This window comes from Protopterus annectens, chromosome 11.part0 (genome assembly GCF_019279795.1).
Source record: "Protopterus annectens isolate FY-2018-M chromosome 11.part0, PAN1.0, whole genome shotgun sequence".
NCBI classification, from domain to species: domain Eukaryota; kingdom Metazoa; phylum Chordata; order Ceratodontiformes; family Protopteridae; genus Protopterus; species Protopterus annectens.
The window spans coordinates 114,228,301-114,250,273 of NC_056745.1; the positions used below are offsets into that span (position 1 = coordinate 114,228,301).

The following is a 21,973-nucleotide window of genomic DNA, read 5'->3' on the forward strand; positions in this document are numbered from 1 at the left end:
TGGCAGCACTTCTAATGTTGAATCTTCACATGTTGACATAATTTCCTCCATAGTAATGTTAGGTTCACAGGAGGCAGCCTGCGGTGCAGTTTCAACAGAGTAGACCGTTACTACGGTAACGATAGTGGGATCACAGTGGGTAGGCTGTACTGCAGAACCACTGTGTTCTACTGCAGGTAGACTTTGTGCTGAATCTCTCTTCTCAGATGGCACTCTGAAAAATTTCGTAATGAAGCACTCCTGTCTGTCTGCATCCTTATTCCTCATCTACCAAATCTTTCTTTTTGCTGCTCTTGTCAAATCTGTACATTTCATTTCTAACTGGAATGGAAGTAAAGCAGAATTAGTACATGCTCAGAGTCCTTTTATTATAATATTAGTAAAAAAGTACTACACTTCAGGCACATGTTTCAACACCACTTTCTTTGACCTGGGGCTATATAATGCTAACTGAAACTGTGACAAAAAGGTTAGCATTCTGAATGCATATTCTAAGGATGATGGTTTTGTTTGTCTTTTCAGCTTTTCCCGGTTAAGGATCGTCACAGCAGAACTCCGGTCAGCTAATGATTGGCAGTCGATTTTTATGGTGCCGAGTTTCCAGCCCGACGCCCAACCTTCAGCGAAGGCACGCCCATTCACGCATGTCTTTCGAAGGCCATTCGGCCGCGGGGAGGACATACAGACTCCACACAGAAGGCACTCCAGCCATGAATCGAACAGGAGAACCTGTTGCTGTGAGGTAACAACGCTACCGCTGTACCACCATGACTATTCTAAGGATGTGATAGTACATCCGTATAGAAGTCAGCATTATACAGAAACAAGTCCCATATGACAAAAGTGAATGTTACCTATCAGATTTACTTGATATATCCCCTGAGGCGAACCCTCAACTTTGAGGCGCCCCATGTCACAAAATGGGGAATGCAATTTCCAGACTAGACAACCAGTGTAAGCAATAAATGTCTCAACTATAAGCTCAAGCTGCAAACTTGCAACCTGTCCCTTAACACATACCTGTGCCACTTGCATTCTCTGCTTACAAACAGTCGCTAAGTATACCTCACTTTTCTGCATTATTCTGTCAGCATCCTCTACAGTATTTACAATAATATTCCTACAAACAGTCATAATAAAAGGAAATAACCCCAACTGTATGGCCTGTAACCACCATTACCATCCCCTTTAACACTATATCATCATATGAAAGAGGAGGTTTACAAAATGTAAATTATTTGGGTACCTGTCAAATCTTCGAACGCTCAAAATTTCGAACTTTACATGGTCGACACCAACCGTTAGAAATTTTGAGCGCTCGAAGATAGACTTTCAATGACACCATACGGTGAAGATAGGGAGAATTTCCCTTTTCTGCACTGAAGTGCAGTCTCGGAGTTGTTATATTTAAGTAGGGGGGAGTGGGGGGTGCAGGAGGGCTTGGCCTACACTGTTAGTGTTTTTTTCTGTGTTTTCTTTTTTTTCTTATGTTCGAACATCCAAATGTCGAACATTTGGTCTTGACCATGTAATGTTCGACATTTTGGATGTTCAAACATTTAACATAGACCCAATTATTTAATGTGATCGTGACCGCCTTTTATATCTCAATGGCTCATGTGATGACTGCAGTGCTAAGGCCTGTCCACCACAAAAATGCATTTGGTTTAAGCAGAAAAACAGAAGCTGCCATACTAATTCAACTAAGAGCTGCACAATCCATTGTACAATCCATACCCAATAAGAAACATGACCAGTTGATACCATCTTGTACTGTAGGCAGAAAAAAAACTAGAGAAACATTGACCAGCAGGCAAAAAAAAAAACTGTGGTGCAGGAAGATCATAAACCATAAAAGTGGATTGGCTTCCAAAAAGTCATGATGTTTGGTGACTAATATTGAACACTGTTCTTACGGACAAGCTGTACAATAGGCACAACTGAAATGTATTACAAAATTTCTGTTTTGTTGACTTCTGTTACTGTTGAACCTTAGGCAGAAAAATTGCAGAATAACAGTGACCAGTAGGGAAAAAGAACTTTAATGCAGGCAGTAGGCACAAGTCAAGTGTATTATGAACTGATGCACACCAATATCACATAAGGACTTTCATTACTATTTTAATGCTAGCAGAAAGGCTGAAGAATGACAATGGCCAGTAGATGAAAAAAGAAATCAGAGTTTTAAGTCAAACAACAAACATCAGGATAGTCTGCAAAAATCTTCCCCTTTCACCCCTGCCCCCTCCCCATACCCACCAAACATGAAGTGGCCCAAAAAAACTTAAAATATTGCTATTACAAGCTGTGTAGAACAGGTGAAGAACAAATGGCTATTTATTTATTTATTTATTGTACATTTATTGACCAGGCTAGTCTAGCTGGATATATGTCCATTTTCAGTAGCGGCCCGGGGAGATAAGCTCCAAGACGTAAACAAGAAAACTAGGTAGAAAGCCACAAGTTTTAAGGGATGTACACTAAACTGAGGCAATAAACAAAAAGGTTTTGGTGCAAAAACAAGAATATTCCCACCTTTCTCACACTAGCCAGCCAAAATTCAGGAATGTAACGACACAAGGACACTGCATAATCCATATAACATTTTATATGCCTACCCAATACCTCTCAACCTGTTAACACAGAATTCTGAAGGAAACCAAAATTATTAGTAGAACAAAGGCGTAAAGTCAGGAATTTGATAGAAAACCTCATTTATGAGGGACATAAAGTATCAGGCAGACATCTGGACATTGACATTCTTACCCTTCCTCACAGTCTCTCAGCTAGAATGAAGATACTAGAACAGGTCTTTAGTAGCATCTTAGCACAAGAACTCTGGACAAAAGCATATAAAACCAGGGAATATGTGAAGAGTATGAAGTCCATTTTTTGATACCTTCAGCTGCTGCAAAACCACTTTTTTGCAAGGGACGGACCAAAAATATCTGGCAAATGTTCTACAACATTCCCACATCCCGTACCCCCCCCCCCCCAGCCTCTCGTCACACTAATTCTAGTCACAGCCAAAAATAATTGCAGAGCAAAGACATGATATTAGTGATAGTTTAGGACAAATGCTAATCATCAGACAAAAACATGTAAAAATGCAGTTATGTTATAAAAATGACAAGGTGTTTTCTTATAATTTGCTATTAGTTTACTTCAGTCCTCAAAATTTTGCCAGAAAACCAAATTGTTTTGATGGACAGATCACAAATATCAAGCAAAACAGCATGCAGCACTCTCAAAGCCTGTACACCCCCCCCCCTTCAAACAGCAAGTCACTATTTAAATTGTTCTTTATTTCAGTTATTTCTTTTTCTAGTACACACAGTTTACGATAATTTTCTCTAATAATAATCCGCACTAGGTCTAACCCAGTGCAGTTAAAAAGCTCCAGTAGATCAACATGCATTATCGATCCTGTCTCTGTCTCAATGGGAAATTTCCATATACTTAAGCCTTTCGGCACTTGGTTAAGTTCCAATGAACGTTTTAAGTAAAGATTGTCAGCTTGCAGGCATTTGAACTTTCTAAACTTCTCAAATGTATGGAGCTGTGTGCGCACTGTACCATACCCCTCCCCTTGAGCGGGGGGGGGGGGCGTAAACTGTAATTCGGTAATTTCATTATTGAACTGAAATTCAACAATGGTCCACTTGCTGAATTCACCCGACCATCATTTTTAGACCAGTTGTTCACCACTGCTCTATAGACACTAAGTCCTGAAGTCCCTGGTGGCGAATGTAGTGTTAGTAGTTCAGCCAGCGAATCAGACAGACTGATCTAGTAAACTGTGTTTACTAGAAAAAGAAAAAACTGAAATAAACAACAGTTTAAATAGTGACTTGCTGTTTGAAGCTAACAAGCATATATACCATTCTATTTTCATTGTAACAGACAAATGTATGAAAGAAAATTTAGTCAGAAAAAAGAAAATATTAAGCAATACTAATAATTACATGCATACAACTGCTTACCCTTTACCTAGTAAGCATGCTAAGGAACAAAATGGTTTGGCTAACAGTTCCGAAGATGAATTTAACAGGGACAATGAGCCATAAAGTGAGACTGTTAATGATTTTTTAGAACAGCCTCCACTCCCAAGAAGGTCCAAGAGAATACAGAAGAGACAACAGAGACAATGGGGGGGGGGGCAAGGGAGGAATTCATTCTACCAACAACAACAGTGGAAGAACTAGGTGTTAGTAACAGTATGTTGAATGGACATAGTTCTAACTATGAAGGTCATTACAATGATGTGGTACCTGTTGACCAATTTGTATGTAACTGTATTTCTAAGAATAGTTTTAATGTATACAATATTTCGCAGCACACCATAAGTGAAGTGTATATGACCTTGTTTAGTAAAGGTTTTTCATTTGTGCCAAGTTTTAAGCAAGATGTTCCTAAAGTATTAACTAATTTTAAACTTTTTATTAGACAATTAAACCTGAAGTTATATTTTCATGACAAACAGAAGTCAGTTGTACCTTATGTTACACAGCTAAGAAGGAAAAGTACATTTGTCCCACCAAGTAATTTACATGTAGCTGCATTTGAGACTGTTTGTAAAAATGGAATAAGATGTATTCTTAAGAATTCAGGAAAACACCAGGAGTACAATTTAACAAGAGATGAAAGGAATGTGTTGAAACAACTTAAAGAGCATAACCAGGTTAGAGTTATGAAGCCTGACAAGGTTGGGGGGTTGTTTTGATGGATCACCAGGATTATGTATGTAGAATTTATGAGTTGTTAAATGACACTGAAACGTATGAGAGGCTCTCTATTAATGAGATGAGGACAGCATATAGTAAAATTGACTGGGTCTTACATGATTTTTTAACCCAGAATGTGCTTGATTATACAGAGTACAAATATATGACTGTGGATTTTCCAATAATACCGAAGATATTTGGAATTCCAAAAAGCCACAAAGATTTACACAACCCCCTGTTTAGGCCCATTGTCTCTGCGACTGGCTCAAAAACTGAGCCTTTAGCAGCATACATAGACTTCTGGTTGAAACATTGTGTACAGTATTATAAACACATGGATTTGTGGCACTGTTTAGAAATCTTAAGGGACACTTCCATTAATGATGACTTTTTATTTGTTGCAGTTGATGTCACAAATTTATTCACCTCCATACCGCACGATCAAGGCTTGGTGCTTTTTGGAGGTGCCCTGTTTGGCAAAGAGGGAATGCACAATGTAAAAAGACAGCTTGTAGTTTATTTGATGGAACTAGTGTTATTGAATAATTTCCTACTATTTGAAGGTGAAGTTTTCCATCAAACAATGGGGGTAGCTATGGGGGCTAAATGTGCACCCATATATGCTAACCTGGTATTAGCTAAGTGGGAGGAAAACTGTGTTTTTGAACACAACTTGTATGGTAAAGTGATTACATGGTTAAGATTCCTTGATGACATACTGATCTTATGGCGAGGGTCAGTAGGTGAGCTTGAAGAATGTATTAGTTATTTAAATTCTACAACGTCATTTTTGAACTTTACATATAAAGTTGGTAATGAGAACATTGCTTTTCTTGACATTACACTAATTTGGGATAAAAATGATAAGAAATTCATTTCTAGAGTGCATAGAAAGAAAACATACTCTAATTCCCTCCTACATTACAACAGTTGTCACCCCAACCATCAAAAAAAGAGTGCAGTAAAGGGCAAAATGGTTAGGATTTCAAGATTGACAAGTAGTGAAGGTGATTTTGAACAGGAAATGTATACTCTTGTAGGTATGTTTCAAGAAAGAGGTTACGCAAACAAGCGACTGATTAAAATTAGGAATGAAGTACGTAGAAAAAGAAAAGAAAAATTCTTGCCTATCTTGCATACCAACACAGGGACTACATTCACAAAATTAAAGGTGATAGGTTATGATACATCTTTAGTATTGCCTTTTAATTATGAAGCTATACAAATACGGACTATGGTCAACAATTCATGGAACCAGATTTTAAGTCCTGACATTAAAAATATGCTATGATTGGCCCCTAAAGTGACTTTTTCTAGAGGTGCCAACCTTAAGAATCTATTTGAAAAAACATGTAACAAGAAAAGGATGGAATCTAGGATGTCTAAATGTAACATGTGTAAGGCATGCAAGTTTATTAACACAGGGCCATATATCATGGTAGAGGGGTACCAACATTCGATACCTAGTCCAGGCAATTGTAATTGTAATACTAGGATGGTGGTCTATATAGCTACATGTTTGGACTTGTTCAGCGTTCTGTGTGGGTAAAACCATTAAAAAATTGAAAGAAAGTATATTAGAGCATGTAAGGGACATTAAAAAAAAGTAAGAAGGAAAGTGCACGTTATAATCATTCATTTAAATATGAGGGTTTCAATAAATTCTTGTTTTTTATTATTGACAGAATTGTTGACCATTTTAGAGAGGGTGATGTTAACCTATACCTAGAGAATTTGGAGTTAGAATGGCAATTGAGGACAAACAGCACTATATCTCCAGGTATTGATGATAATATATCATTAAGTTCTGTATTGAAGTTAAGAGCATTGCAGGTTTAAGGTGACCACTAGAAATAATGTCTCTTTTATAATAACACTCCCCTCCCCTTTTTTTGTAATGTCACATATGCAGGTTTAAAATACATATATGTTTATTTGGTACACTTTTGTTAGTCAAGTTTTTTTTTAACTTAACTTTATTTATAGCAGGATTTGCACATATTTATGTATATTTATATTCATTTGCGCATGGTTATATATATTTTATTTAGTCATCCATTTATTATAGTACATTTATTAGTGTGTTCAATTGTTTTTAACTATATTTGTTTAAGAATTAATTGGCACAACATTTTATAATTAGTAGTGGGCGTGTTGTATTTTAGAGTTGTATAAATGTAGAGTTTTTTTGTGTTAATTCACTCTGATGATGCCCTATGGACATAGGGTGAAAGTGCTTAGTCTGTGAATAAGCAGTTCTTTTGTTCTCCTTCCTACCAGTTTGTGGATTACTCAGCATTTTGACACTTTTTTCTTTTTTGTTTTGAGGTGTAGACCATAAATATCAAGCAAACAGTTCACATCATTCTCAAACCCCATACCCCACCACCAACAACCTGTCAGCACAGTAATTCTGGATGAAGCAAAACAAAAATAAATGAAAATAAAAAAACTAGACAAAGGCATAACATTAGGGATTTAAAATACTGGGGATATGAACTAACCAAGATGCTAGAGTAACAGATTTTACAGTGGCATGCATTACATGAGCCCACATTTCTTTTATGAGGAACAGACCAAAAATACCAGCCAAACATCTGAACATTGTGCAACATTTTCACAGCCCCTACCCCTGTCCTAATGTCTAAGCACAGCAGTTCTATTCAAAGCCTAAAATTGCAGGAGAAAGGTGTAACATCAGGGATTTAAACCACTCTGCTTATAAACTTCTGAAGATGCTAGAACAGGTCTTGCAGTAGCATGGATTGTGTGAACCCACATTTGTTCTGCAAAATACAGCAAAAAATGCCAGGCAAACATGTGGACATTGTACGACATTCTCACAGACCTTACCTCCCTCCCAACCTCTGAGCGCAACAGTTCTGGACAAAGCAAAAAATTATTGTGGAACAAAGGCACACAATCAGTGATAATTGGAAACATTAGTGATGTTCTTCATTCCACATTGCTGCAGTCCTAACTATTGGGTAGTCCGCTGTCCAGTCTGCCCGAATACCAAAGTATATGGCTGACGTCGGTCAGGGCGCATTAGACTGACGTCAGTACGTCAGGGTACTAATGCGCATGACCGACGTCATATCCTCAGTCTTTTTTGCCGCATGGTCCGATGCAGAAGCAATTTTGCGAGTGCAGGTTGGCGTTCTGAAAGTTTCTGAAGTCAGAGTTTCAGACCGAATCAAAGTTGGCTAAGTACCCCGTTGGGGATTATTTTGTTTTTTTCTTGCCTCAGTATTTAACCGGATGTCAGAAAAAGTGAATAACTGTATTTCTTGTGGGAAACAGATACCTCATAGGGATTATCATACTTTGTGTATACCTTGTTTAGGGCCTGAGCACGGCGTTGTTGGATGCCGCTCTTGTGCTAGATTTAACAAACGCACTATTAAGAGAAGGTTAGACTGTGCCAGGTTAGTGTTTGGGAAGCGTTGTAATTATAAAATGCCGCCGGATGCTCCGGCGCGGCTTCGCCAAAAGCGCAAGGACAAAGCAGCAAAGCCTAGAGGAAGAACCGACAGTCCCAGACGCCGGTTCTTTGGAAGGCTCAGTGGAGCCGGAGGTTCTGCCAGGTGTTTCTTTGGAGTCTCAGGGAGAGACTTTACTGTTACAGGATGTATCCTCTCAGGAAGTAGGCCAGGCTGAGGGGCTTCTCAGGTGGCTGTTCTTCCCTCTCTTCCTAAGGTGGTTAGAGCCTCCCTTCTGTTTCCAAGACTTCTTTGAGAGGCAGGCCAAGTGTAGCTTCAGTGGGGTTTCTCCTAGTGCTTCAGGGTCTTTGCCTAAGAAACATATGCTTAAAATGGCAGAGGATTTGATTACTATGATAAGAGGTTCTATGCCCTCCTGATAAGAGGCCTAGGGTGGAACCTGAGTTTGAGAGTTTTGAGCAATGTTCGAGGCTTCTGAGTCTTCGGCTGAAGACTTGCAGGAGTATCCTCCTTATTCTGATTCTGATGTGGATGATTCTACTCCTTCGGCTTCCCTCCTGAGGATTTTTCATTTTCAGAGACTCTGCATTCCATGAGGGAGCATTTTAAATGGGAAGGTCAAGATTTCTCTGATTCCAGGAAAAGGCTTAGGGAATTCTTGTTTTACCCCAGCATAGGCCTTTAGCTATACCTCCTGTTCTGAATGTGGTGGAAGATGTTTTTGCAGAGGCTTCCTGAATCCTGATTCTTTGCCTCCTGCCCCAGTTAAACCGGATAGGTATTATAGGGTGCCTGAAGCTCATAAGTATCTTTTAAGAGTCCTAGGGCAGACCCGAAACTGTCTCTCAGGGGCCTAAAGGTGTGAAGGCCTCAGTTGTTAAAAATCCTGTCCCTCCTGATAAAGAGGCAAGGGCTTTGGATAGATGGGGAAAGAAAGTGTATACTTCTTCCACTTTAGCCATGAGGGCGTTGAATTGTCAGTTTCACATGTTAAAATATCAGAATTATCTCCTTTCACAACTGAAATCTAAGGTGGATGCTCTGGCGGAAGGTATTGAGTGTAAAGAGTTGCAGGATTTAGTTCATGTGTCTGAACAGGTGGGTAAACATTCCTTGCAGTGTGGTTTTGATGCTGTGCAGGCCTCCTCGAGGGTGGCTGCCACTGGTTCTGTTCTTCGTAGGCACGCCTGGTTGAGAGATCAGAATTTAGCTGAGCATGTTAAACGAGGATTTTGGATGCTCCTTTACAGTCTGATGTGTTGTTTGGTTCACCTGTGGAAGCAGTCTTAAAGAAAATGGAGGACAAGGCTAAGTCTATGCAAACTGTTAAGGATTTTTTGCAGGTGCAGCCTCCGAAGTTTAGTAGAAATTGGCCTTCTAAGGGATGGACTTATCCTGCTTATGATTCCCAGTCTAGGGGTAGGTCTAGACGTGGTAGGGGCAGAGCTCAGGGTTCCTTTAGGCCTAGGACAGGGAGTTCCCCTGCTCAGACTTCTAGTGAGGGCAGGGGTCAGTCCTTTCGTAAGCAGACCCAATGACCTGCCTTTCCAGCTGCCAGTTCATTCTCGCCTGGCAGCACCTTTGGGAGGAAGGCTGTCTCTTTTCAAAGAAAATTGGGATTTAATTACCCAAGACAGATGGGTTCTGGATATCATTCACCACGGTTACAGGTTTTATTTCCATACCTTGCCTCCTTTCAAAGGCATGCCAGACATTCCTCCTCTACAAAGAACAGAGGCTCACAAGCAAATTTCTCTGTTGCTCCAAATAGGGGCCATTCAGCCAGTTCCTGTACCAGAAAGAGGCCTAGGATTTTATTCTCGCCTGTTCCTAGTACCGAAGAAGGGGAACACGTGGAGACCAATTTTGGATTTATCTATCCTCAACACTTATCTGGACATTCCCAAGTTCAAAATGTTGACGTTACAACAGCTTTTACCTCTGCTGGGCAAAGATCACTGGATGGTAACTTTAGATCTCAAGGAAGCTTACCTTCATGTGCCTATAAGACTAACTTGCAGGAAGTATCTGCGTTTTCGAGCTGGAAATTCTCATTATCAGTTCTCTGCATTGCCCTTTGGCTTATCTACTGCCCCCAGAGTATTCACAAAGGTTCTGGCTCCAGTGATAGCTTACTTCAGGCTAAAAGGAATTCAAATCTATCCTTACTTGGACGATTGCCTGATTCTGGCTCAAGAAAAGGAAGATCTTCTACAGCATTTGGAATATGTCATAGCAGTGCTAAGATGCCTAGGGTATTCTGTGAACGAAATAAAGTCCAGTCTAGTACCCTCTCAAGACATGTGCTTTCTGGGTGTGAGACTGAATACAGCAGCCCAGATGGCCTTTTTAACCCCGGACAAACAAAAGAATCTTTCCAATTACTTCCATCACCTATCTCTTCAGTCCGGGCTGACTGCAAGGACAGTCCTTCAAGCCTTAGGGTTCATGGCATCTTGTATTCTGGTGCTTCCCAATGCCAAACTGCATATGAGGAAGCTGCAATGGTATCTCAAAAATGTATGGACACAGCACTGCCAGGATTTGGACACTGTCATTCAAATAATACCTTGCATTCAAAAGGAATTTTTGTGGTGGGCTTAGGAATGTCACCTAAACAAGGGACTCTCTGTGACCCGGCCAGAGGCGAGTCAGATTCTAACGACAGATGCCTCAGACATTGCTTGGGGAGCTCATCTAAATGGAAAGTGGATACAAGACAAGTGGCCTGCCAGACTACAGCATCTACATATCAACATGAAAGAGATGTTAGCAGTCCAGTTTGCATTAATGGCTTTCAAGGAATTACTTCTTCCAGGGCAGGTGTTGATTCTAACAGACAACACAACTGTCATGTGGTACATCAACAAACAAGGGGGAACACATTCTTACCCATTGTGCAGGCAAGCAATGATTTTATGGGAGACTGCGCTCAGCTTGCAACTAACTCTTCAGGCAAGGTTTCTGCCGGGAGCACAGAACTCCTTAGCAGATGTGTTAAGCAGACAAATCATGGATCCCCACGAGTGGAAACTGGATCTTCATGTATTTCAAAATTGACAGTGTCATGGGGAACTCCAGACATAGATCTGTTCGCTTCTCCACTAAACCACCAGCTGCCAAAGTTTTGCACAAAGAGGTTTCATCACACAGCTTGGAAAGTGGATGCTCTTTCTTTCAGTTGGAAAAATCTTCATGTGTATGCTTTCCACCTCTGCCTCTTCTTCCAAAGGTGCTTCTAAAGGTCAGACAAGACAAGCCAAGGATGATTTTAATAGCTCCAGATTGGCCTCGGCAGCACTGGTACCCATTACTGAGGAGTCTGGTAAGGAAGCCTCCATGGCCTTTACCTTTGATTCCACACCTGTTGTCTCAGAGGGACGGTCATCTGCTCAATGTCAAGCTTCACTCTCTTCATCTAACAGCCTGGCATATTCTGTTTTGAAAGACAGCAGGTCTCAACTTCCTCAACAAGTTTTAAATGTGATTATGGAAGCCAGAAGACCTAGTACAAGGAAAGTGTATGCAGAAAAATGGAAGAGATTTTTATTTTGGAGTGCAGCAAACAATTTGGAGATTTCTGAGCCTAATTTGAGTGTGGCTCTTCAATATCTTACTGAGTTATTGGACAAAGGTTTGTCTTTCTCTTCCATTAAGATTCATGCTGCAGCAATTTCAGCTCACTATGATTGTGACCCACCATTGTTTTCGCATCCTTTGTTCAAGCAATTTCTTAGAGGGCAAAGAATATAAGACCCCACGTAGAGCTCCTACTCCTGCTTGGGATCTCAATTTTGTGTTGGAGAAACTTACTCTACAACCTTTTGAGCCTCGGCTACTGCTGAATTGAAATATTTGTCATGGAAGACTGCTTTTTTGTTGGCCATTACTTCTGCAAGAAGGGTTTCTGAGTTGCAGGCCCTTATGGCAGTGGAGCCTTTTTTGATTTTTCATAAGGATAGGGTATCTTTACGTACTAATCCTTCCTTTATGCCTAAGGTGGTTTCTAGTGTGGCTTTAAACCAAACTATTCATTTGCCTACTTTTTATGCAGAACCCCAAAATAAAGGGGAAAAGATTTTGCACACTTTAGATGTACACAGACAATTGCGTTATTATTTGAGCAGGACTAAGGATTTTAGGCAGTCTCAGCAGTTGTTTGTTTCTTTTGCTTTGAGTTCACAGGGCAAGCCTGTGTCAAAACAAACTATTTCTAGGTGGATTGGGTGTTGCATTGCATTTTGTTATTCCCATCATGGCAAGGGGATTCCAGCTGGGATTAGGCCTCATTCCACTAGGGCTACTGCCACTTCTACAGCATTTCTAAGGGGGGTGGCAACTAAGGATATTTTGGAGGCAGCTACTTGGAGTTCAGTGCATACTTTCTCTAAGCATTATCACCTTCCTCTCTACTCTAAGTCTAGGGCTGGTTTTGCCACAGCTATTTTGCAAGGCATGTTGTCAGTTCCTGCTTCCTTATGATTTGCCAGCCTCCCTTACCTCTGCTTTGGGATTCTACCCAATAGTTAGGACTGCAGCAATGTGGAATGAAGAACATAGTACAGTTTTGTACCTACCATAAATGTAGATGTTCGAGGATCCACATTGCTGCAGTCCAATTTACCCTCCCTCCTTCCCTCTGTGTTTAGGGGTGGTTGTGTAGGTGAGGTTGTCTTCTGCTAATTTTGTATATATTGTACATATTTTTGGTGCAGGTATGTTTGGAGTTTTTGGGTTTTGGCCTTATCTTTTCAGGGTCTTCTGACATCTGGGGCAAGAAAAGACTGAGGATATGACGTCGGTCATGCGCATTAGTACCCTGACGTACTGGCGTCAGTCTAATGCGCCCTGACCGACGTCAGCCATATACTTTGGTATTCGGGCCGACTGGACAGCGGACTACCCAATAGTTAGGACTGCAGCAATGTGGATCCTCGAACATCTACATTTATGGTAGGTACAAAACTGTACTTTATAAGTTAAAAAAAAAAAGTGCTAGAATAACAGGGTTTGAATTAGTATACATTTAAACATCTGTACATTCTGCAACATTCTCACAGCCACTGTCCCCCTACTTCCAACCTTTCAGCACAATTCTGGACAAAGCATGCATAAATAGGAAAGAATATTCTTATGCATGCATAAATAAATAAATAAATAAATATGAGAATGTTCTTATGCAAGACTGACTAAAAGACCAAAACAAATCTGGACATTAATTATCAGAGACAAGCCCCCATCTCTTGCCACAAAAGTTGTGGACAAAGCTATAATAAAACAGTTTCAACCACAGCTAATCTCCACCTCCACCATACCACTCTCTATCCCCTTAGCACAAGAATTCTGCATGAGAAATATTACAGTCCTCATCTTCCTATGTTTTATCAACCCCCACCCAATATAAGTTAAAAAAAAATCCACCAGTTTGCCTTTTCTTCAGTGAAAGGCTGCTACTTATCCTTTGCTCACTTGACACTCTTCATGATTGTAGGCTGAACCTGCTTACTTCCACACAGACCAGTTCAGTTCTTATTATTTGCCCTTTTCAGACCTTTAAAAATTGCCCTTACAAGGGCAGTTGAAAATGCGTCTGTTTGTCTTGTCCCAATGATCCCTGCATGGAAGGCTTCCTTCTCAAGTCCTTGTCCTACTCAGTCCTCATGACACTGGTAATCTAGTGAACAGTCCACCATAAAAAAAAAAAAAAAAAAAAATATAGCAAAGCATACTCCATTCATGAAAACAACAAGGAATGCTTGCTACACATCTGCCTTTACAGAGGCAGCTAACACAAGAAGTGCTTTAAAAGGACCAAACAGCTCCTTACTATATTACTTCCTTAGAGGAGAGAAAAACAAACACACACACAACTTACTTCCATGGCTGCTTCAACTAGTCAGGCCCTTGCTTCATTGAAGCAGACCTGATGGAGTGCAACTTTAGCTGATGTGACAGGCATGTTACAGGGAGGGCAAAAAAACATGGTGCTGCAAATTACACCAGGCAAGGAGGAAGGAGCAACCCTCAGCCGCTTGCACGTGAGTTGGCTGCATGTTGTCAATAGGGGCCCTTGTATGTGGGGACATAATCAGGGGTCCCCACGTAGCTGCAGGTTCGGCGGGTACCCAACCCTGGTAGTGCTACCTTCTATCCTGTTGCTCCCATTCTGTGGCACCTCGTCTTGAACTTGTTCTCAATTTAGAAATGACAGAATAGATAAGCTGCACTTGGCAAATTGGTTATTGGGGTGCGCAATGTGTAAAGCTTCACATTTTTCTAAGTGAATTGCCTTTGCATTATCAGTTTTATGGAATGTCTTAGAGAAAAGTGTGTAATTAGACTTTATTAATCCCACCTCATGAATGTTCTCTATGTGATATGCAAAGTTAATTTTATCCTCTTTATCTGTGTTTGATTCAAAGCCATCATCAGTTTCTCTTCCGATTGACACTGCTGTCTGTGTCATCTGGATCTGTTAAAGTATATATATAAAAAAAATAACCTAACAATCACCAGTAAAGAGAGAGAAATTAATTATTCATGCCTGTGTACTGAATGTGGGTGGTGTGCTAACTGTGTGTCATTGTGTAGTCCCCAGCTGCTTGCAGATGCTTAAGCCCTAAGCCTTCTTAGATCTGTCAAACCCTGTTCCTGAGATCTGAAGTATAGTGTACTTAATGTGTAGATTGCCAAGGTGCAAGAGTTAAGTGATTGATTTGTGACAAAGAACCAACATGCTTGGTACAATTTTTTAATTTTGGTTCTTTAGATTTTTAATTTCACTGTGTTGTCATACAAGTAGATGATTGATGAATAAACTAACTTTTCTTTATTATTTTTTATAGGAGTATGAGTTTGTTGTCCTTCCCAATGCATACATGATTCATATGCCTCATGCCCCAAGCTTTGACATCACTAAGTTTCGTTCAAACAAGCAATATCGCATCTGTCTCAAGACTCTTAAAGAAGAGTTCCAGCAAGACATGTCACGACGATATGGTTTTGCGGCACTAAAGTACCTTACAGCAGAAAACAACAGCTAGTATAAGGAAATTATTTTGCCAATGGATATAAGTAACTTTGAATGAACAATTTACTTTAAATGTGGGCTGTTCTTGGAAACAAAGGGTACAGACTTCGGTGTGTAAGAAGGAGATGCAATTAATTTTTACTAAGACTTGATCCTGACCTCAGGACCCACATTTCCAAAGGCACTGGTTATGGAGCGCCCTCAGACTTTCGGCATCTGTAGAGTATAGTGCTCAGCCAACGCGCTTCGGTTTGCAGTTCTGATTATTGTAAAAAAATCAGTATTTGACAGTTCAAAAGGATTTATAGGCCTGCATCACATTTTGCAGACATTAGTATGAGTGTAGCTTTGGCCAGTTGAAGTTAAGTAGACGTAAAGGGCTGATCTGGGAAAACATCTGAAGATTCTACTGAAAATGTTTCTATAAATTACTGAGATAAATTAAAAAAGACTGAAAGATAAATGATATCTGACTACATTCAAGATGACTCAAATGGCATAGAATTATTTTTTTTTTCTTCAGTAAATTGTCTGTCTTACCCTACATTTAAATGATATTTTACTCCTTCCCAATTTGGAAAAAACTGAAACTGAAAGTGATGTTATGTTGTCCTATCTCACCTTCATTCTTATATGTGGGTTCAGAGCCGATTCTCAGCTCCGACTCTGCTGATTACAGAAGTTTGAAGTCTCTAAGTTGGTTTGTGGCAAGGTAGGTATCCCATAATGCAGTGGTATCAATCCTTAGATCTCGTTTGCCACTTTACAAGGTCAGAAGTGCTCTCCTTGGCCGTTGCTAATTTAAACTTTTCTTCTGTGTGCAATTATGGCAAAGAGTCTCTAACAATGGACAGATATGGGAAGTGTATTTTTCTTCAGTGGCTTTTACCCTTAGATCGCCAAATTATCTTACCCATTTTACAAGGCTTCAGAGAGATCTCCTGAAGGAACTAGGAGAAACTCTACAAGGTACTTCTAGCTGTGGGGGTACCAGAAAAGGTTACTGCTCAGTTATCCACCTTAAATTCCCTAGTGAATTCCTCCAGGAGACTGATATCATATGCAGCAGATGGAGCAAGTAGGGCAGCAGGTTCAGGAGTTTCCCCTGAGGAGACATTCCTGGATGCGCTTGTGTAACTTTGCGGAACCCTTTATCTACCTTCACCAATGCCCCTTTTGATAGTTCTTCACTTTTTGGACCAAATGTTAAGGATACACTCACCAGATGCGAGCAGGAAGGGAAAACTCTCTCTGCCATTGGAGTATGTTTTTCCGTCCCTTCAAGACCCTACTCTAAAAGGCAGAAAGGCGGGACGATGTGGTTCAAGGAATCCAGGAGATTTTCCCCAGATGCACGAGGTGATCCTTTCCCCAGGGGCAGAGGGGGAGGAAATAATGGTAGACGCCGTCCTAGAGGCAGAGGGGGTCTGCAAAACCTGGGCGACCATGATTTCTTTCTCGGGCATCCCTATCAGCGCTCCTGAAAGGAGGCCCGACTGTACTACTCTGGAGCCAGTCAGGGGACGTTTATCTTTGTACCCAGAAGCATGGCACATCACAAAAGACAAGTGGGTACAAAACATAATATCCAGAGGATACTCCATACACTTTTCCCTTCCCCCTCCTCGGACCAGAAAAATCACGGATGTTCACCCAATCTCAGGGATCAAGCAACCATAGAAATCCAAAAGTTGCTAAACAAAAGAGTCATCCAAACCGTCCCTGCAGACCAAATAGGATTCGGAACTTACTGTGGATTCTTTTTAATACCAAAAAGAACAGGGGATTGGAGGCCCATATTGGATCTCAGCAAACTAAACGAATCAGTAAAGAAGTCCAAGTTCTGAATGGTGACACTGCAGTCGATACTTTCCTTTTTAGGGAAAGACAATTGGATGTGCTGGATAGACCTACAAGATGCATACTACCACATAAAAGTGGACAGAGCATCAAGGAGTCACATGCTTCTGGCTGGGAGCCAGTCACTATCAGTTTTGTGCTGTGCCCTTTGGTCTCACTACAGCCCCCAGAGTGTTCACCAAATGCATGGCAGTAGTAACGGCTCGCTTGAGACATCTTGGGTTATGCATGTCTTTGTACCTGGACGACTGGCTCCTAACTGCCACCACCAAACATCTACTTCAACAAGCCAGAGACATGACCCTACAAATTTGTGCTCAGCTAGGCATTACAATAAACTTGCAAAAATCTGCCTTGTTGCCCTGTCGGCATATTACCTTTATAGGGCAGAAATAGACACCGTTTTGATGATAGCGCACCTTCCCACCGACAGAATTGCGAATCTCAAACAACAGATATTGTTTCTTCTTCCCAAACACAAGGTCAAGGCAAAGATAGTGCTCAAACTACTGGGAACAATGGCCTTAGCCATAACCCCTCGTTCCCTTAGCCAGGATGCATATGAGACTTCTACAGTGGTTACTGTTCTCCCAGTGGTTGCTTCAGGAACTTTTTCTGTCTCACCTAATCATAATAAGAGAAACTTGCAGGAAGGATCTTCGTTGGTGGATTCAATCCAATGAGTTAACCATCGGGAGACCATTCATTCCACATCAACCTGCTGCTACTGTGACCACGGATGCTTCCCAGATTGGGGGGGGGGGGGCGGCATTACCTGGGAAAGACAATCCAAGGCATATGGCAAAAACACGAGGCCCATTTACACATCAGTATTCTAGAGATGAGAGCAGTACTTCTGGTGTTGCAAGCACTCCACAACTCTCTTCCTCTAGGGATAATTACAGTCCAGTCAGACAATATGTCAGTAGTATGGTATATAAAAGAAGGGAGGAACCAGATCATACCCACTTTGTAAAGAGGCTCTGAGGGTTTGACAGCGGGCAATCTCTTCCCAATGCTTTCTAGCAGCAATGCACATCCTGGGAAAGTCCAATGTGATAGCCAAGCTGAGCAGGGCAATATTGATGCCTCACGAGTGGTCTCTGAATCAGAACATAGCAGAAGAGATCTTCCGTAAATGGGGCCAGCCTTGCTGCAATTTTTTTACCAGTCCTATGAATGCCAAATGCAGCAGCTACTTTGCCCTAATCCCCCCTTCGGGGGAGACACCGAGAGACGCACTTGTTCACAATTGGCCCTCGGGACTTCTTTATGCTCCCCCCCCCCCGTTTCCCCTCATATCAAAAGGCATTCAGAAAGCAAAATCCATGGGAAGCAAGATGATTCTAATTGCTCCATACTGGCCTTGTCAGATTTGGTTCCCCTTTCTTGGGCCTCATCTACTGGAGGATCCATGGATCCTAGACCTAGTTCCAGACCTGCTGACATATGTCAGGAATGCTCCATTCTTCTCTTCACACCCTCAACTTGACAGCTTGGCTGCACCACTTCCAACTTTAGTCAGGCTTCAGGATTTCACTCCAGCTGTAAAACGCATTTTGATATCCTCTCATCAGGTTTCTACCAGAAAACTGTATGCTAGTAAATGGAAAAGATTTTCTTTCTGGGAGCATTCCAAAAATGTAGACCCCTTCACTGCCCCAATATCTTCAGTTTTGAATTTCCTTTCAGAACTCTTCCAACAAGGCTCAGCCGCTGCTACAATTAAAGTCCAGCTAGCAGCTATCTCCAATTTTCACTTAGGACAGCATGCACCTAACCTGATGGCACATAGACTGTGTAAAGCATTTTTGAAAGGCACTTCCTTATTTTAACCTCCATTTAAAGACCTGTCCCTCCTTGGGACGTAAACTTTGTCCTATCACACTTAACCTCACCACCCTTTGAACCCTCTTCCACATCCGATCTAAAGTTTCTGTCTTGGAAAACAATTTTTCTGGTAGCTATAACCTCAGCTAGAAGGGTTTCAGAGCTACAAGAGTGATCAGTCAGACCGCCCTATTTGATTTTCCATAAAGACAGGGTTTCGCTCCGAACTAACCCAGCCTTTGTCCCTAAGATTTGCTCTCAATCTAACATTAACCACTCTATTGAGCTTCCAGTGTTCTTCCCTAACCATTCAAACAAGGCAGAATACAGACCACCAGTTTGATGTCCATAGGCAACTTAGGTTCTATCTCCAACAGAACTGAAGAGTTCAGGAAGCCATATCAGTTGTTCATATCCTTTTCAGAGGCAAGAAAAGGTATGCCAGTCTCTAAAATCGCATTATCTAATTGGCTTTCCAATTGCATCACTTTTATATACTCCTCCAATTACAAGGAACTCCCTATCAAAGTTAGAGGTCACTCAACCAGGTCAGTAGCAACATCCACTGCTTTTCATGCCAGAATTTCAGTGAACAGTATTTGTGCAGTTGCCACTTGGGCAAGCTCACATACTTTTATCACTCATTACAAAGTTGATTTAGCCTCCAGGGCAAAGCTTCCTTTGGTTCCACAGTGCTCAAGAGTATATTCCCATGAGCCACCCAAGAAGAAGGTGATAGGGACTATGTCCCACATGTAAGAATGAAGGCGAGATACGACAACTTAACATAAAGAAGTTATGTACTCACCATAACGTTCTGTGTTTGTTGTCCATCTCTCCCTTCATTCTTACGAACCCACCTACCTACCCCTGCCCATATAATCCTAGAGGACCTGGTAGGAAAATTTTTTGCACTTTCCTATATGTTGGAGACCTTTCACTATTGTTTCTCCTTTACCTGAGGATACAGTATAACTATTTTCTGTTATAGTCAGCAGCAAACAAGATCTGAGGATTGATACCACTGCATGATGGGATACCTACCTCGCCATGTGCCAACTTAGAGACTTCCAGCTTCTGTAATTGGCCGAGTTGGAGCATCAGCTCCGTACCCACATATAAGAATGAAGGGCGAGATGGACAACAAACATAGAAAGTTATGGTGAGTACATAACTTCTTTTTACTGTGAACTGGTGAGATGAGATGGTTATAAATAACCAGGATCAAGCTTGATTAAACTGCCATAACATGACAAAGTTACCAGCATTAAACTGCCTTGTAACAGCCATGAATGCATTATTTTTTTCACCACTTCTGTAAGTGTTTCATTTCACTTAAGTACTACTACATTCAATTGCATTATAAAGCTACAGAGTAGCTTAAATGATGTAAAGGCAGTACAATTTGCTGGTTGGCTAATCGGATGTAATTTTTAGTTTACATAATTATATGTCAACCAGGTCCAGTCATTGCATGTTTGTTACAGTCCCTAACCTGGTGTGCATTTTGCCATGCCGATAATAGACAGTGGCACAGTTCCAAGTTTAAAAACAAAGTAAGGAAGTCTTCAGTCACATCATATGGCACTGTTTGTTATGGTCTTGTTGTAGTAATCCATGGACTTTGAAGATGAATTATAATGCATCAGAAGTGGTTATTTATCTGTAGCTGTCCACTGCCTATTTATCAGTTGGGGTAAAAAGATTGGTGTCGAAGTCTGTGCCCAGAAGTGGGACATAAACAAAAATTGCATGCTGGAATTTGGACATCAGACTCTGCCAATTGTGTAGGTTGTTGCACACACTACATGTGCAGTAGAGTTTGCAGTTTCATGGATACCCCCAAATCCAAGAAAAAAATGCTGCATAACTCATTTTCAGCAGTATTGTTATGTATATAGCAAGAAAAAATAAATAAAATCATGGAGCTACTTCTGTTGAGAAGTAAGAATGAAACTAGTGAAAAGATAAAAGGGTGTGCTCTCCCTATGGGAGCAAAATGAGGAAATAAAAGTGGTTTACTGAGTTTTTTGACATCTTTGAACAGAACTACTTAAACGCAGTCATACACTGTAACGTTCTGTGCTGTCTTTGCAACAGCATTCTAAAGAAAATGACCCTCTTTGTATTGTTCGGTATTGATGTGTTTACATTTAAAAATGCACTATATAAGCCGTGGCAGTTGTATTGTGCTACACTGCTGGCAGAGAAAGAAGCAAGCTATTTACTACTTATTACAGACCATTCCTTTTATCCCCTTGGTTGGGACGGGGGTGGGTTTGGAGGGGGTTGTTACATCACAGTTTTGATCTAATAGCAAATGTTAGACCAGTCAAGGTGTGACACTCAGGATTTTAAATTTGCTTTTAATGAAATATCTACCCACTTTGTGGGAAAGTATTTCTAAATATGTTGCTACCTAATTTTTGGAACATGTGAAAAATAATATACAGAGAACAAATGCCAATAAAAGGGTGGTCTTTATATGTGTTAGTTTATTTCAAGATGCATACATGAAATGCGTGTACTATCTAAAAAAAAGTTTCAAATTTAACTTTACATGCAACCTTTTAGATGTATTGCAACTATCCTGTCTCAATCCATCTAGACAGCCTTCTCATCTCTTCTTTTTATGTAAGTGCATACATTCTAAGCATTCTTATATGGTGCCTTAAATAAAAGGAGCCCTTTTCTAATCACTGCCTATAAGGTACTCATGCCAAACTCAGAATGAGCAAAGAAAAACAAAATAAACAGCTTGCTGAAGTCTTGCCTACAGACTTGAAACTTACTGCAGTGTATGACAATGAAACAAGCATTTTAAGTACCACTTGTGGCTTGCACAGTGTTTGACCAGAGTTAGAAATTAGAATAGCATGCCACTGTTTTTAATCAGTTATCAAATGAAGAAAAAATGTATATTTTGGGGTTTGTCACAAATGCTGTTTTGAATGCAGGTGTCATTTGAATTCATGGTGTAAACAGAAAAGTAAGAACTCGATGAATGATAGCCAGTGCACCTTTCAAGGCCTTGCAGATTGTAACAGGAAACACATGCATGTGGAAGGGGGTACGTATTTGAACCA

The 21,973-nt window shown here is 40.7% G+C and overlaps 1 protein-coding gene across 5 annotated transcripts in view; it reads left to right on the forward strand.

Annotated features, from left to right (window-relative positions):
• Positions 1-15,660, forward strand: part of LARGE1 (LARGE xylosyl- and glucuronyltransferase 1) — a 2,030,740-nt gene extending 2,015,080 nt beyond the window's left edge. For all 5 annotated transcript variants that reach the window (XM_044087485.1, XM_044087484.1, XM_044087487.1 and 2 more), the window contains one exon: positions 15,013-15,660. In XM_044087485.1, coding sequence (XP_043943420.1) covers positions 15,013-15,210 — 198 coding nt within the window. In that variant the 3' untranslated portion in view covers positions 15,211-15,660. The remainder of the gene's footprint in view (positions 1-15,012) is intronic.
• The last annotated feature ends 6,313 nt before the right edge of the window (positions 15,661-21,973 follow it).